At 46.0% G+C, this 12577-nt stretch overlaps 1 protein-coding gene across 2 annotated transcripts in view; it reads right to left on the reverse strand.

The window, feature by feature from the left end:
* The window catches only part of LOC126109791 (angiotensin-converting enzyme-like), a 267091-nt gene that overhangs the window by 181465 nt on the left and 73049 nt on the right, over nt 1-12577 (reverse strand). The window contains exon 2 of one of the 2 annotated variants that reach the window (XM_049914847.1): nt 9091-9320. In XM_049914847.1, the coding sequence (XP_049770804.1) occupies nt 9091-9315 (225 nt within the window). In that variant the 5' untranslated portion in view covers nt 9316-9320. Of the gene's footprint in view, nt 1-9090; nt 9324-12577 lie in introns of both variants that reach the window. The other variant, XM_049914848.1, reaches the window with a different exon arrangement.

Below are 12577 nucleotides of genomic sequence, written 5' to 3' on the forward strand. Positions count from 1 at the left end.
AAAGCGATTTGGGGTGTCGCCAACAATATAGGCACTCCCTACACCTAAGGATGTTTTCGAGCCGTCGGTGTAAATAAATGTGGCGTCCGTCATTTGTGCACATAGAGCAGCAAATGCCCGACGATAAACAAGTGTAGGGGTACCATCCTTGGGAAATTGACAAAGGTCACGGAGCAGGCAGATCCGGGGACGGAGCCAAGGCGGTGCTGTACCCCAAGTTGTCAAGAAGGTTTTCGGAAAGCGGCAGGAAAGAGAATGGAGCAATTGACGGAAGCGGACTCCCGGGGGTAGTAGGGAGGAGGAGCGGCCTGCATACCCTACATCAAAGGAGGCGTCGAAAAAAAGGTCATGGGCTGGATTAGCAGGCATGGAAGACAGATGGCTAGCATAACGACTCAGGAGGACTGCTCGCCGATTGGACAGCGGAGGTTCAGCAGTCTCAGCATAAAGGCTTTCCACAGGGCTAGTGTAAAAAGCTCCAGACACTAAACGTAATCCACGGTGGTGGATAGAATCGAGACGCCGAAGAATAGACGGCCGAGCAGAGGAGTAGACTATGCTTCCATAATCCAATTTCGAGCGCACTAAGCCGCGATAGAGGCGGAGAAGGACCACTCGGTCCGCTCCCCAGGAGGTACCATTCAGGACACGGAGGGTGTTAAGCGATCGCAGACAGCGAGCCGAAAGATAGGAAACGTGGGAGGACCAGCACAGTTTTCTGTCAAACATAAGACCCAAGAATTTAGCGACGTCTGAAAACGGAAGGTTGACAGGACCTAGATGTAAGGAGGGCGGAAGAAACTCCTTCCGTCGCCAAAAATTGACACAAACGGTCTTACTGGGTGAGAAACGGAAGCCGGTTTCGATGCTCCACGAGTGGAGGCGATCAAGACATCCTTGAAGACGTCGTTCAAGAAGGCTGGTCCGTTGAGAGCTGTAGTAGATCGCAAAATCGTCCACAAAGAGGGAGCCCGAGACATCAGGAAGGAGACAATCCATAATTGGATTTATGGCGATGGCAAACAGTACAACACTCAGCACGGATCCCTGGGGTACCCCGTTTTCTTGGGAGAAAGTACGGGAGAGAGTAGTGTTCACCCGCACCCTAAAAGTGCGCTCTGCCATAAATTCGCGAAGAAAAAGGGGCAGCCGGCCTCGAAAGCCCCAAGAGAACAGTGTGCGAAGGATGCCTGTCCTCCAACAGGTATCGTATGCTCTCTCCAGATCAAAAAATATTGCTACCGTTTGGCGTTTCCGGAGAAAATTGTTCATGATATAAGTGGAGAGAGCAACAAGATGGTCAACTGCAGAACGATGCTTCCGAAATCCGCATTGGGCTGGTGTTAAAAGACTGCGGGATTCCAGCCACCAAGCTAAACGGTAATTCACCATACGCTCCAAAACCTTACAGACACTACTCGTGAGAGAAATGGGGCGATAGCTAGAGGGGAGATGTTTGTCCTTTCCAGGTTTCGGAACGGGAACGACAATAGCTTCCCGCCACCGTTTAGGAAAGGTACTGTCGGTCCAAATTCGATTATAAAGGCGAAGGAGGTAACGCAGACTAGGGGTTGGTAAATGCAGCAACATTTGGACATGGATACCATCCGGTCCCGGGGCGGAGGAGCGAGAAGATGAGAGGGCATGTTGGAGTTCCCGCATGGAGAAAACAGTATTGTAGCTTTCGTGATTTTGGGAGGAGAAAGCAAGAGGTCGCACTTCCGCTGCACGTTTCTTCGGGAGAAACGCTGGCGGGTAATTTGAAGAGCTCGAAATCTCAGCAAAGTGCTGACCCAACGAGTTAGAAATTGCGACGGGGTCCACTAAGGTATCATGCGCGACAGTGAGCCCAGGAACCGGGGAGAAACTAGGCGCGCCTGAGAACCGTCGAAGCCGACTCCAAACTTCCGAGGAGGGAGTGAAAGTGTTAAATGAGCTAATAAAGAATTTCCAGCTTGCCTTCTTGCTATCGCGGATGACGCGACGGCATCGCGCACGGAGCTGCTTATAGCGGATACAGTTGGCCAAAGTAGGATGGTGACGGAAAATGCGAAGAGCACGTCGCCGCTCACGTATTGCATCACGGCATGCCTCGTTCCACCAAGGAACTAGGGGGCGCCGGGGCAATTCGGAGGTGCGTGGTATTGAACGTTCCGCAGCTGTAAGGATAACGTCGGTAATATGTGTGACCTCATCGTCGACGCTGGGAAAGCGACGGTCATCGAATGTCGCGAGAGACGAAAAAAGTGTCCAATCGGCTTGGGCAAACTTCCAGCGTCGCGGGCGCATATATGGCAGTTGAGGCTGCAGTCTGAGGACACATGGAAAGTGGTCACTCGAGTGTGTATCATCAAGGGCGAACCATTGGAAGCGCCGAGCTAGCGGAACAGTACCGACCGCAAGGTCCAAATGAGATAAGGTTGTCGTGGAGGCAGACAAAAATGTGGGGACCCCAGTGTTGAGGCAAACTAGATCCGCTTGGTGGAAGACGTCTAGCAATACGGAGCCACGTGGACAAGGGTGTGGAGATCCCCAAAGCGGGTGGTGGGCATTGAAGTCCCCAACCAGCAAATAGGGGGGTGGAAGCTGACCAAGAAGATGAAGGAGATCAGCTCGTGCCATTGGTGTGGACGATGGAATGTATACAGTACAAAGAGAGAACGTGTATCCGGAAAGTGAAAGACGGACGGCGACAGCTTGGAAGGAAGTGTTTAAGGGGATTGGGTGATAATGGAGAGTATCACGGAGAAGAATCATGAGTCCTCCATGGGCTGGAGAGCCTTCAACAGAGGGGAGATCATATCGGACAGACTGAAAATGAGGGAGAACAAAGCGGTCATGGGGACGCAGCTTTGTTTCCTGAAGACAGAAGATGACCGGCGAGTAGGAGCGTAAGAGGACCGACAATTCATCCCGATTGGCTCGAATGCCGCGGATATTCCAGTGGATAATGGACATGGGGTGAAAAGAGAATGGAGGAATGTGACCAAAGTTGCTGTCAACTCAAAGACTGCTCGGAGCTAGCAACCGACAGCATGGAATGGCATTCAGCTGAAGGCAGAAGATCCTGATCCATAGGTTGGTCAGGAGCAGTCCCTGCCACCAGCGATCGGCCGGTTGACCGGCCACCAGCAGTGCGCCTCGGCGACACAGAAGATGGCCGAGGGCGATTTCCGCCAGGTGGTGCTGTAGAGGGGGCACGCCTTGGCGGAGAAGGAGAGGAACTGGGTTTCTTTGTAGCCTTCTTGGAAGAATGTTGTTTAGATGAAGGAGGAACCGATGGTTGTGAAGTTGCGGTACGTAAAAACTCTTCACGAGTATGCTCTTTTTTCGAAGACTTGGCGTCCGACTTTTGGGCTCGAGATGTAGCCGAACCCGACGAAGGGTGAGCCATAGAGTGGGCAGGCGAAAGTGGTGAGGTTGAACGAGCGATCTTTGCGCTGGCCGATCTGACGACCGTGGTACTAAAGGTGAGGTCGCAAGTCTGCGTGGCCGCCTCCTTTGTTGGCCGAGGAGAAGCAAGGACAGTGCTGTATTTTCCTGTCTGAGGCACGGTGGGCTTGCGACTGGCGAATAATTTTCGAGCAGCAAAGGTCGACACCTTTTCCTTCACCCTTATTTCCTGGATGAGCTTCTCGTCCTTAAAAACGGGGCAATCTCGAGAGGAAGCAGCGTGGTCACCCATACAGTTGATGCAGCGAGGGGATGGAGGTGGACAAGCACCCTCATGGGCATCCTTGCCACACGTAACACATTTGGCTGGATTGGAACAGGACTGGCTGGTGTGATTGAACCGCTGACATCGATAGCAACGCGTAGGGTTTGGGACGTAAGGGCGAACGGAAATTATCTCATAGCCTGCTTTGATTTTCGATGGGAGTTGAACTGTGTCAAATGTCAAGAAGACAGTGCGGGTTGGAATGATGTTCGTGTCAACCCGTTTCATTACTCTATGAACTGCCGTGACGCCCTGCTCAGACAGATAGTGCTGAATTTCTTCGTCAGACAATCCATCGAGGGAGCGTGTATAAACGACTCCACGCGACGAATTCAAGGTACGGTGCGGTTCCACCCGGACAGGGAAGGTGTGGAGCAGAGAAGTACGCAGCAATTTTTGTGCCTGGAGGGCACTGTGTGTTTCTAACAACAAGGTGCCATTCCGTAATCTGGAACAAGACTTTACAGGACCTGCTATTGCGTCGACTCCTTTCTGAATAATGAAAGGGTTGACCGTGGAGAAGTCGTGACCTTCATCAGACCGAGAAACAACAAGGAACTGTGGCAACGATGGAAGAATCGTCTGTGGCTGAGACTCAGTATACTTACGTTTGTGAGCAGACTTAGTGGAAGGTGAGGAAACCATTGCGGAAGAATCCCCCATGATTACCGGCGTCTCCGATGGCGCGCTCCTCCCTTGTGGGGGCCCTCTCTGAGGGCACTCCCGCCTTAGGTGATTGTTCACACCTCAGGTCACACCTCCCGACAAACGGACGGAGGGACCAATCGGCATGTTCGGAAGGTATCAGCTCGGGTAATCACCCCTCCCTGCGCCTGGCCGTTACCAGGGGGTACGTACGTGTCCTACCTGTCTACCCGGGGCGGGGAATTACGCGTTACCCCGTCACCGGCTACGCACGAAGGGCGTGGGTCGGCCTTCAGACACGCACAGGGAGGAAGAAAGAGAAAGGGAAAGGAAGGAAGAGAGGTCTCAAACGCCGCAGCGGAGAAAAGAGAAAGAGGAGAGGTAAGGAAAAGAGAAGGACAAAGGAAGGAAGAAGACAGAGAAGGACAAAGGAAGGAAGAAGACATAAAAGCAAGGAAGGCAAGGAATGCAGTACATTTACGAGCGTCCGTCTCCGGACGTAGGCACAAACCATACTCCCAGATGGGGAGAAAGAGAAGGAAAGAGCCAGAGGTGAGGGGAGGAGGGGCGAAGATAGGGATGGGGAAGGATGCGGAATGGGAAGGTATGCAGCCCGGAAAGGAAGGAAGGCCACATTAGCTCGGGGTCCCGTGCTCGCTACGCACGTATCCACAAAAGAGTTGTGGACCCCCTGGGGGGCGGGCATGCAGTGTTTCACCCCTACTGTTCAACATCGAAGTAGTAATGACGAGAATAAAAGGCACGTCGAAGAGTAGGATGACGACCCTGGGTGAAAGGGCAACATTCACTGATGACATTGCTATCGTAGGTGAAAGTGAAGTGGAATTACAGGATATCTTGAATGGAGTGAACAGTCTAAACAGTACAAAATATGGATCGTGAGTAAATTGAAGAAAGACGAAAGTAATGAGGAGTAGCAGCGTGAAGCTGAACATCGAGCTTGGGATCACGAAGCAGACCAAGTTAAAGAGTTTTGCTACCTAGACAGCAAAATACCCAATGACGGACGGAGCTACGAGGACATAGATAATAGACTAGCGCTGGCAAAAAGGGCATTCCTGGCCAGGCTAAGGACTCAGAAGAATCGGCGAGGAAAGGAATATATGGGAAACACTGACAAGAAGAAGGGGCCGGATAATAGGACGTCAGGGAATAACTTCCACGGTTAAAATTGAAACTAATGAGCCCTCGATCACTAATATTTTTAGTCTTATTGACCTGATTTCAACACTTCTAAGAGTGTCTTCATCAGAATTAAAACAATTAAAATGGCCTATAACATAGTTACAAATTTATAGGAAAAGACATTTTTTATACAAAAAGTGTAAGTACTGACTAACAATAAAAGACACAGGCAGTACTTACATGTCACATATAAAATAAGTAACAGGCCAGAAGGGCTTTTGTCACAAAAAGAAGTGAGGTCAGCCATCAGTAACGCAAAATTTCTAACCAAACCTTTTTAGAAGAAAATGCTCACTAACATGAACCCTCAGATCCCAAAAATTCGGTCTCTATTTGAAATCCACAAACCTAACCATGCGATACGCCCGATATCTATTAGTATGAATAGTGCGTACCATGATTTCTACATGAAATTCTGAAAAAAATCATTCGTTTTCGAGAACAATTATTCCGTTCCCAATAGCCATGTCTTAGTCCAAAAAATAAAAAGATTTAGAATGCAGTTGTTTTCATTAGACATCAAAAATCTTTATACTAATGTTCCTGTACAGGAAACGCTTACAATCGTAGAAAATAATTTACGTCATTTTAAAAAAGATTTTTCAGATGAACGAATCACTGACTTCATGAATCTCATCACAGTCGTAGTCAAGTACAACTATTTTGAATTTAATGAACAATTGTACCAGCAATCCGACAGTCTCGCTATAGGAAATCTCTTAGTTGGTATTCTTGCCAATATTTTCATCAACTCTCTAGAAGGAAAGTTTTTTTGAGTGTTTTTCAGCTACATCATAAGGCATTCTCTCCAGTTTCAGATACGTTGACGATATTTTATTCATCTACAACGGACCTGCTGATGGCATTTACCGTATTTTTAACCTCTTGAGTGATCTCCATGAGAAAATATCTTTCCCCATCGAACTTGAAAACGAGGCCCGCCAATTAAACTTCCTTGACTTGACCCTTAAAATAGAAGATAATAAAATCTCATTCAATATTTTTCGTAAACAAACGTATACTGATCAGATCGTACCTGCGTCTTCCATTCATCCACAGTCTCATATAAAAGCTTTCTTTCATTCTGCTATTCACCTAAGGTACTTCCAATCCACTTTCGAAAGAAAAGTTCAACGACGAAATCAGTTTACTCAAAACGATAGCTGTTAATAACGAGTATAAACCTAGCATACTAGATGATATCCTTAAAAAGGAAACTACTAAAAGAGTTACTACGTTCGGCACCTGTATCATTGAATCTAACCCAAACAATATATATAACTCTGTTACTTTCGTGGGACCCATCTCCTAGCAGATCCAACGCCTTCTTCGTAATAAAGACAACAGCAACGTTGCATTTTCTACAAATAATAATCTGAAAAAAAAAACGTTATTCATAATTTAAAATCGATTCGTTCCCCTTTAGGAAGTTCTGGCGTCTATAAGATTGTCTGCGATACCTGCTCTTCTTACTACGAAGAACAGACAGGACGTGCCTTTACAAGCAGGTATAAAGAACACCTTTTAAGAAAAAAATGGCACTACCCCTCAAAATTCGTCTTTTGCCGAGCATCTTCTGATTGCAGGTCACGCACCTAAAGCTATTTGCGACATCAAAATTTTGCACACTGAGAAGGGCGTAAATGAGATACTCTGGAAGAATTAGAGATTTTTAAACATCTTTCTCGAAATGATAGTCTCATTCTCAATGAACAGCTGCAGTTGCGCAATAAAAATTTCTTCAACGATATAAAGCCGTTGTAAGAGGCTGTTTAGGTTTTTATGTTGGTAACGCCACGTAGTGCTGTGTATGAAAATCGCTGACTGTGCTGTGTGCAGTCTGTGGCTGGTCGGCATTGTTGCAATATTCGGTATTGTAGTGTTGGGCAGCTGGATGTGAACAGCGCGTAGCGTTGGGCAGTTGGAGGTGAGCCGCCAGCAGTGGTGGATGTGGGGAGAGAGATGGCCGAGTTTTGAGAGCAGATGATCTGGACGTGTGTCCTCCAGAAAAAGGAAATTTGTAAAGATGGATGTCATGAACATTATTAAGGTAAATGCACTGTTTGTTCTCTATCAAAATCTTTCATTTGCTAACTATGCCTATCAGTAGTTAGTGCCTTCAGTGGTTAGAATCTTTTATTTAGCTGGCAGTATTGGCGCTCGCTGTATTGCAGTAGTTCGAGTAACGAAGATTTTTGTGAGGTAAGTGATTCATGAAAGGTATAGGTTATTATTAGTCAGGGCCATTCTTTTGAATGGATTATTGAAAGTCAGATTGTATTGCGCAAAAAAAAACAAAAAAAAACAAAAAAAAAAAAAAAAATATTGTGTGTCAGTTTAGTGATGATCGGTATAAGTAAAGAGAGCAATGTCTGAGTACGTTCAGTTTTGCTCAGTTGTTTGAAAATCTAATAAGTTAAGAGGTTTTCCGGGACTGTCATTTTCGTAATTTTTTTAAGGGGACGTTTCACCGTTACTTGACATTTTAATGTCGGGTCTCCTTGTGCAGTTTACCGAAATGTTTTTTCCATGTTTTTCATTTATTAAATGGTTTATTGGCTATATTCCATGTTATATCGCTTTCTACAAGCTGCGTCATTCAGCCGTTCCTGTATTTTCTATAATGACGTTTTTATGCTTCAAACTGTACTTCTAAGTTCTGATGCAGACAAAATGTTACTGTATCTGTCACTGTTAAACAAAATATTGCTTTTTACATTACGGAGTGGACAATATTCACTATAATTTTCTTCTGTCTACACTTGAATGTTGAGCAGCCAAGTTGTACCTGCGGCTACCGGATGCCACTCTCGATGCAGCCTCATGTTCACCTGCCCACGCTGGTTAACGCGGGCGCCTCAGTGCGTTGCAACCTGTGGCTGTACAGGTACGAGCAGCCCATAGTGGCTCGCCTTCACGCATTCCTTTTCATATATTTTGCGACTGAAGCCCTTCTGGTCTGTTAATTATTTTATGTTTGACATGTAAGTACTGCCTCTGTCTTAGTCAGTACTTAAACTTTTTGTATAAAAAAATGTATTCCACAAATTTGTAACTGTGCTATAGGCCATTTAATTGTTTTAATTCTCATGAAGGCACTCTTAGAAATGTTGAAACCTGGTCAATAAGACTAAAAATAATAGTGACCGAGGGCTCATTTGTTTCAATTTTAATTTCGAAACGGTAACTGAACCGAGCAGCCATGTTTAAAGCTTTGAACTTGCACGGAAAGGGTATCAGAGGAAAGGAATTCGTGGCGGCCGCATCAGAGCAGTCGGAGGAATGATGGTACAATAAAAGAAAGAGAAATGTTGATGAAAACTAGGTCTGAGTCTTACGCTACAGTGTGGGGCTGAATACTCGCGATCCGTTCTGGTGCACACTGCCAGCACACTGGCACCGGAGCTTGTCAGTTCTGCGATTATCCACCACCGTGACCAGCTGCTACGTGCCCCCAGCTGGCCTGGTAACGGGGTGGGCTGTACTGGAGATGTGGCTGTGGTACTGTGCCCGGTACTCACCTCGACGCCGGCCGTGTCGTTGGGCGCTGCGGGCGGCGGCGGCAGCACCTCGTACGGCGGCTCGCGCTCCTGGTAGCCCGGCGGGTAGTAGCCCGGCCCCTGGTACTCGTCCTGGTACTGGTCCTGGTACCGGCCGGGGTACAGCTGGCCGTAGCCAGGGGCGGCCACCAGCAGCAGCTGCAGCAGCGCCGCCACGCGGGGGCGGATCCTCGTGCTGCACGTCATCGTCTCTGCTGGCAACAACACACACCGCACTGCTTAGATTAGATTAGATTAGTACTTGTTCCATAGATCATGGATACGACACTTTGTAATGATGTGGAACGTGTCAGGTTAATAAAAGGTGTCTATACAAGATATTACATTAGACAAAATATTACATGACACTCAATAATTTTTTTTTGTGGAGGTTGGGAAATTACCCACTTACTACGACCAAAAATTCATCTAATGAGTAGGAGGAGTTTCCATTAAGAAATTCTTTTAATTTCCTTTGAACTGCTATATGGCTATGTCAGACTTTTCATGCTATTAGGTAAGTGACCAAAGACATTTGTGGCAGCACAATTTACCCCCTTCTGAGCAAAGTTAGATTTAGCCTTGAGTAGTGAAGATCACCCTTTCTCCCAGTGTTGTAGCCATGTACAGTGCTATTACTTTTGGATTCGTTCGGATTGTTAATAACAAATGTCATAAGTGAATATATATATTGTGAGGCTACGGTGAAGATCTCTAGCTCTTTAAATAAGTGTCTGCAGGATGATCTTGGATGAGCTCCAGCAATTATTCTGATTACACGCTTTTGTGCAATGAACACACTTTTACTCGATGATGAGTTACCCCAGAATGTGATGCCATACGAAAGCAGAGAATGAAAATAGGCGTGCTAAGCTAATTTACTCAGATGTATATCGCCAAAATTTGCAATGACCCTAATAGCATAAGTAGCTGAACTCAAACGTTTCAGCAGATCCTCAGTGGGTTTTTTCCAGTTCAACCCCTCATCAATGCATACACCCAGAAATTTTGAATATTCTACCTTAGCTACCGATTTCTGATCGAAGTCTATATTAATGGGGTCATTCCATTTACTGTGTGGAACTGTATATACTGTGTTTTGTCAAAGTTTAATGAAAGCCCATTTGCAGAGAACCACTTAATGATTTTCTGAAAAAAATCGTTTACAATTTCACCAGTTAATTCTTGTCTGTCGGGTGTGATAGCTATACTTGTATCATCGGCAAAAAGTACCAGCTTTGCATCTTGGTGAATATAGAATGGCAAGTCATTAATATATATATTAAGAACAGCAGGGGACCCAAGACCGAACCTTGCGGCACCCCATTCTTGATTGTTCCCCAGTTTGAGAAATCACCAGTTTTTTGCATATTATGTGAACTGTTTATTTCAACTTTCTGCACTCTTCCAGTTAGGTATGATTTAAACCATTTGAGCACTGTCCCATTCATACCACAGTACTTGAGGTTATCTAGAATTATTCCATGATTTACACAATCAAAAGCCTTTGATAGATCACAACAAATCCCAATGTGTGACTTCTGGTTAGTCCGAGCATTTAATATTTCATTAGTGAAAGTATATACAGCATTTTCCGTTGAAAAACCCTTCTGGAAACCAAACTGATATTTTGTTAAAACTTTATTTTTACAAAGGTGTGAAGCTACTCTACAATACATTACTTTTTCAAGAATTTTTGATAAGGCAGTCAGAAGAGAGATTGGGCGGTAGTTTTTGACACCACACGTATCCCCTTTTCTATGCAGTGGTATAACAATGGCATACTCCAGTCTATCTGGGAAAATACCCTGCTTCAGAGAGCTATTACATATGCGGCTAAGAATGTCATTTCTCCATGATAATACATACATACATATTGTAAAACTGTGTGTGTGTGTGTAAACTTGGTAGGTTAGAGCACAGAATAGATAGGATGTAGAAATTAGAAAAAAAGATTATTGAAACTCAGTCACAGTGCCACAGGCAAATTCAAGTCATGCGTGAGAGAGAGAGAGAGGCGGAAGCAGGAAGCGAGCCAATATGTCACATGTGGGTGAGGCTGTGAGGTAACGGGCGACTCGTGGCGCCCTGAAAATACGAGGAGTGTTTTTTAAGTAAGTACCGTCTTGAAATTAAAAAAAGACGTGCTAAGATATCTCAATTTTATTTTTACACGAAAGCCTGTACCTTTGTCTACTTTTATACATAATTTCCCTCAATATTGAGGCACTTGTCATAACGTTGTACCAGTTTCTGAATACCCTCCTCACAGAAGTGTGCCGCCTGACTTGTTAACCACTGCATCACCACTGTTTTGACTTCGTCGTCGTCGTCGTCTTGAAGACGCTGACCGCCCAGGTGTTTCATCGAGTGCAGGAACAGATGGTAGTCACTCGCCGGAAGATCGGGGCTGTACGGAGGATGATCTAGAGCTTCCCATCGAAAAGAGGTGATGAGATCTTTGGTCTGATCCGCCACATGCGGACGGGCATTGTCTTGCAGAAAAACGATGCCCTTGCTCAACTTCCACGGAGTATTGCTTTGATTCTGGTGTGACGTAGGCCACCCGTGTTTCATCGCCCGTAACAAAAATGGTGCAAATGGCTCTGAGCACTATGGGACTTAACATCTGTGGCCATCAGTCCCCTAGAACTTAGAACTACTGAAACCTAACTAACCTAAGGACATCACACACATCCATGCCTGCGGCAGGATTCGAACCTGCGACCGTAGCAGTCGCGCGGTTCCGGACTGAGCGCCTGGAACCGCTCGGCCAACGCGGCCGGCTCATCGCCCGTAACAGTTTGGCCTAAGAAATCATCATCGTCGTCGTGGTAGCGCTCGAGGCAAGTCAACGCACTGTCTAAACGTTTGCTTTTGTGCACATTCGTCAACATTTTCGGTACCCAAAGTGCGCACAATTTGCGGTAATTCAAGTGCTCGGTCACAATGCCATACAAAACACTACGAGAAACATTAGGAAAGTCAACCCGCAAGGAGGAAATCGTAAAGCGTCTGTTTTTTCTCACCTTATTGTCCACTTCCTGCACCAAACTTTCATTAACGACCGAAAGACGACCACTCCGTCGTTCATCGTGCACATTTGTGCGGCCATCTTTAAGTGGTCTCACCCACTTTGTTACCATTCCATCACTCGTGACGTTTTCTCCGTAAACTGCACAGACCTCACGAAGAATATCGATCGCTTTTAGGCCTTATAACAGCCCGTACTTCACAGTCGGCGGGACTCACGATTATCGGAGGCATCTTAAACACTCAGTACACAACGTAAACAAGGAAGAATTAGACTGTAATGGCGTCAGTGCTTAGACTAAGGTAAACGCTTTCATGTAAAAATAAAATTGAGATATCTTAACACGTCGTTGTTTAATGTCAAAACGGCACTTATATAAAAAACACGCCTCGTATTCTAAGTTCGGAGGAAGCAGTGGCCGCACGGGCCGCTCGG

Source organism: Schistocerca cancellata, chromosome 12 (genome assembly GCF_023864275.1).
Source record: "Schistocerca cancellata isolate TAMUIC-IGC-003103 chromosome 12, iqSchCanc2.1, whole genome shotgun sequence".
Lineage (NCBI taxonomy): Eukaryota > Metazoa > Arthropoda > Insecta > Orthoptera > Acrididae > Schistocerca > Schistocerca cancellata.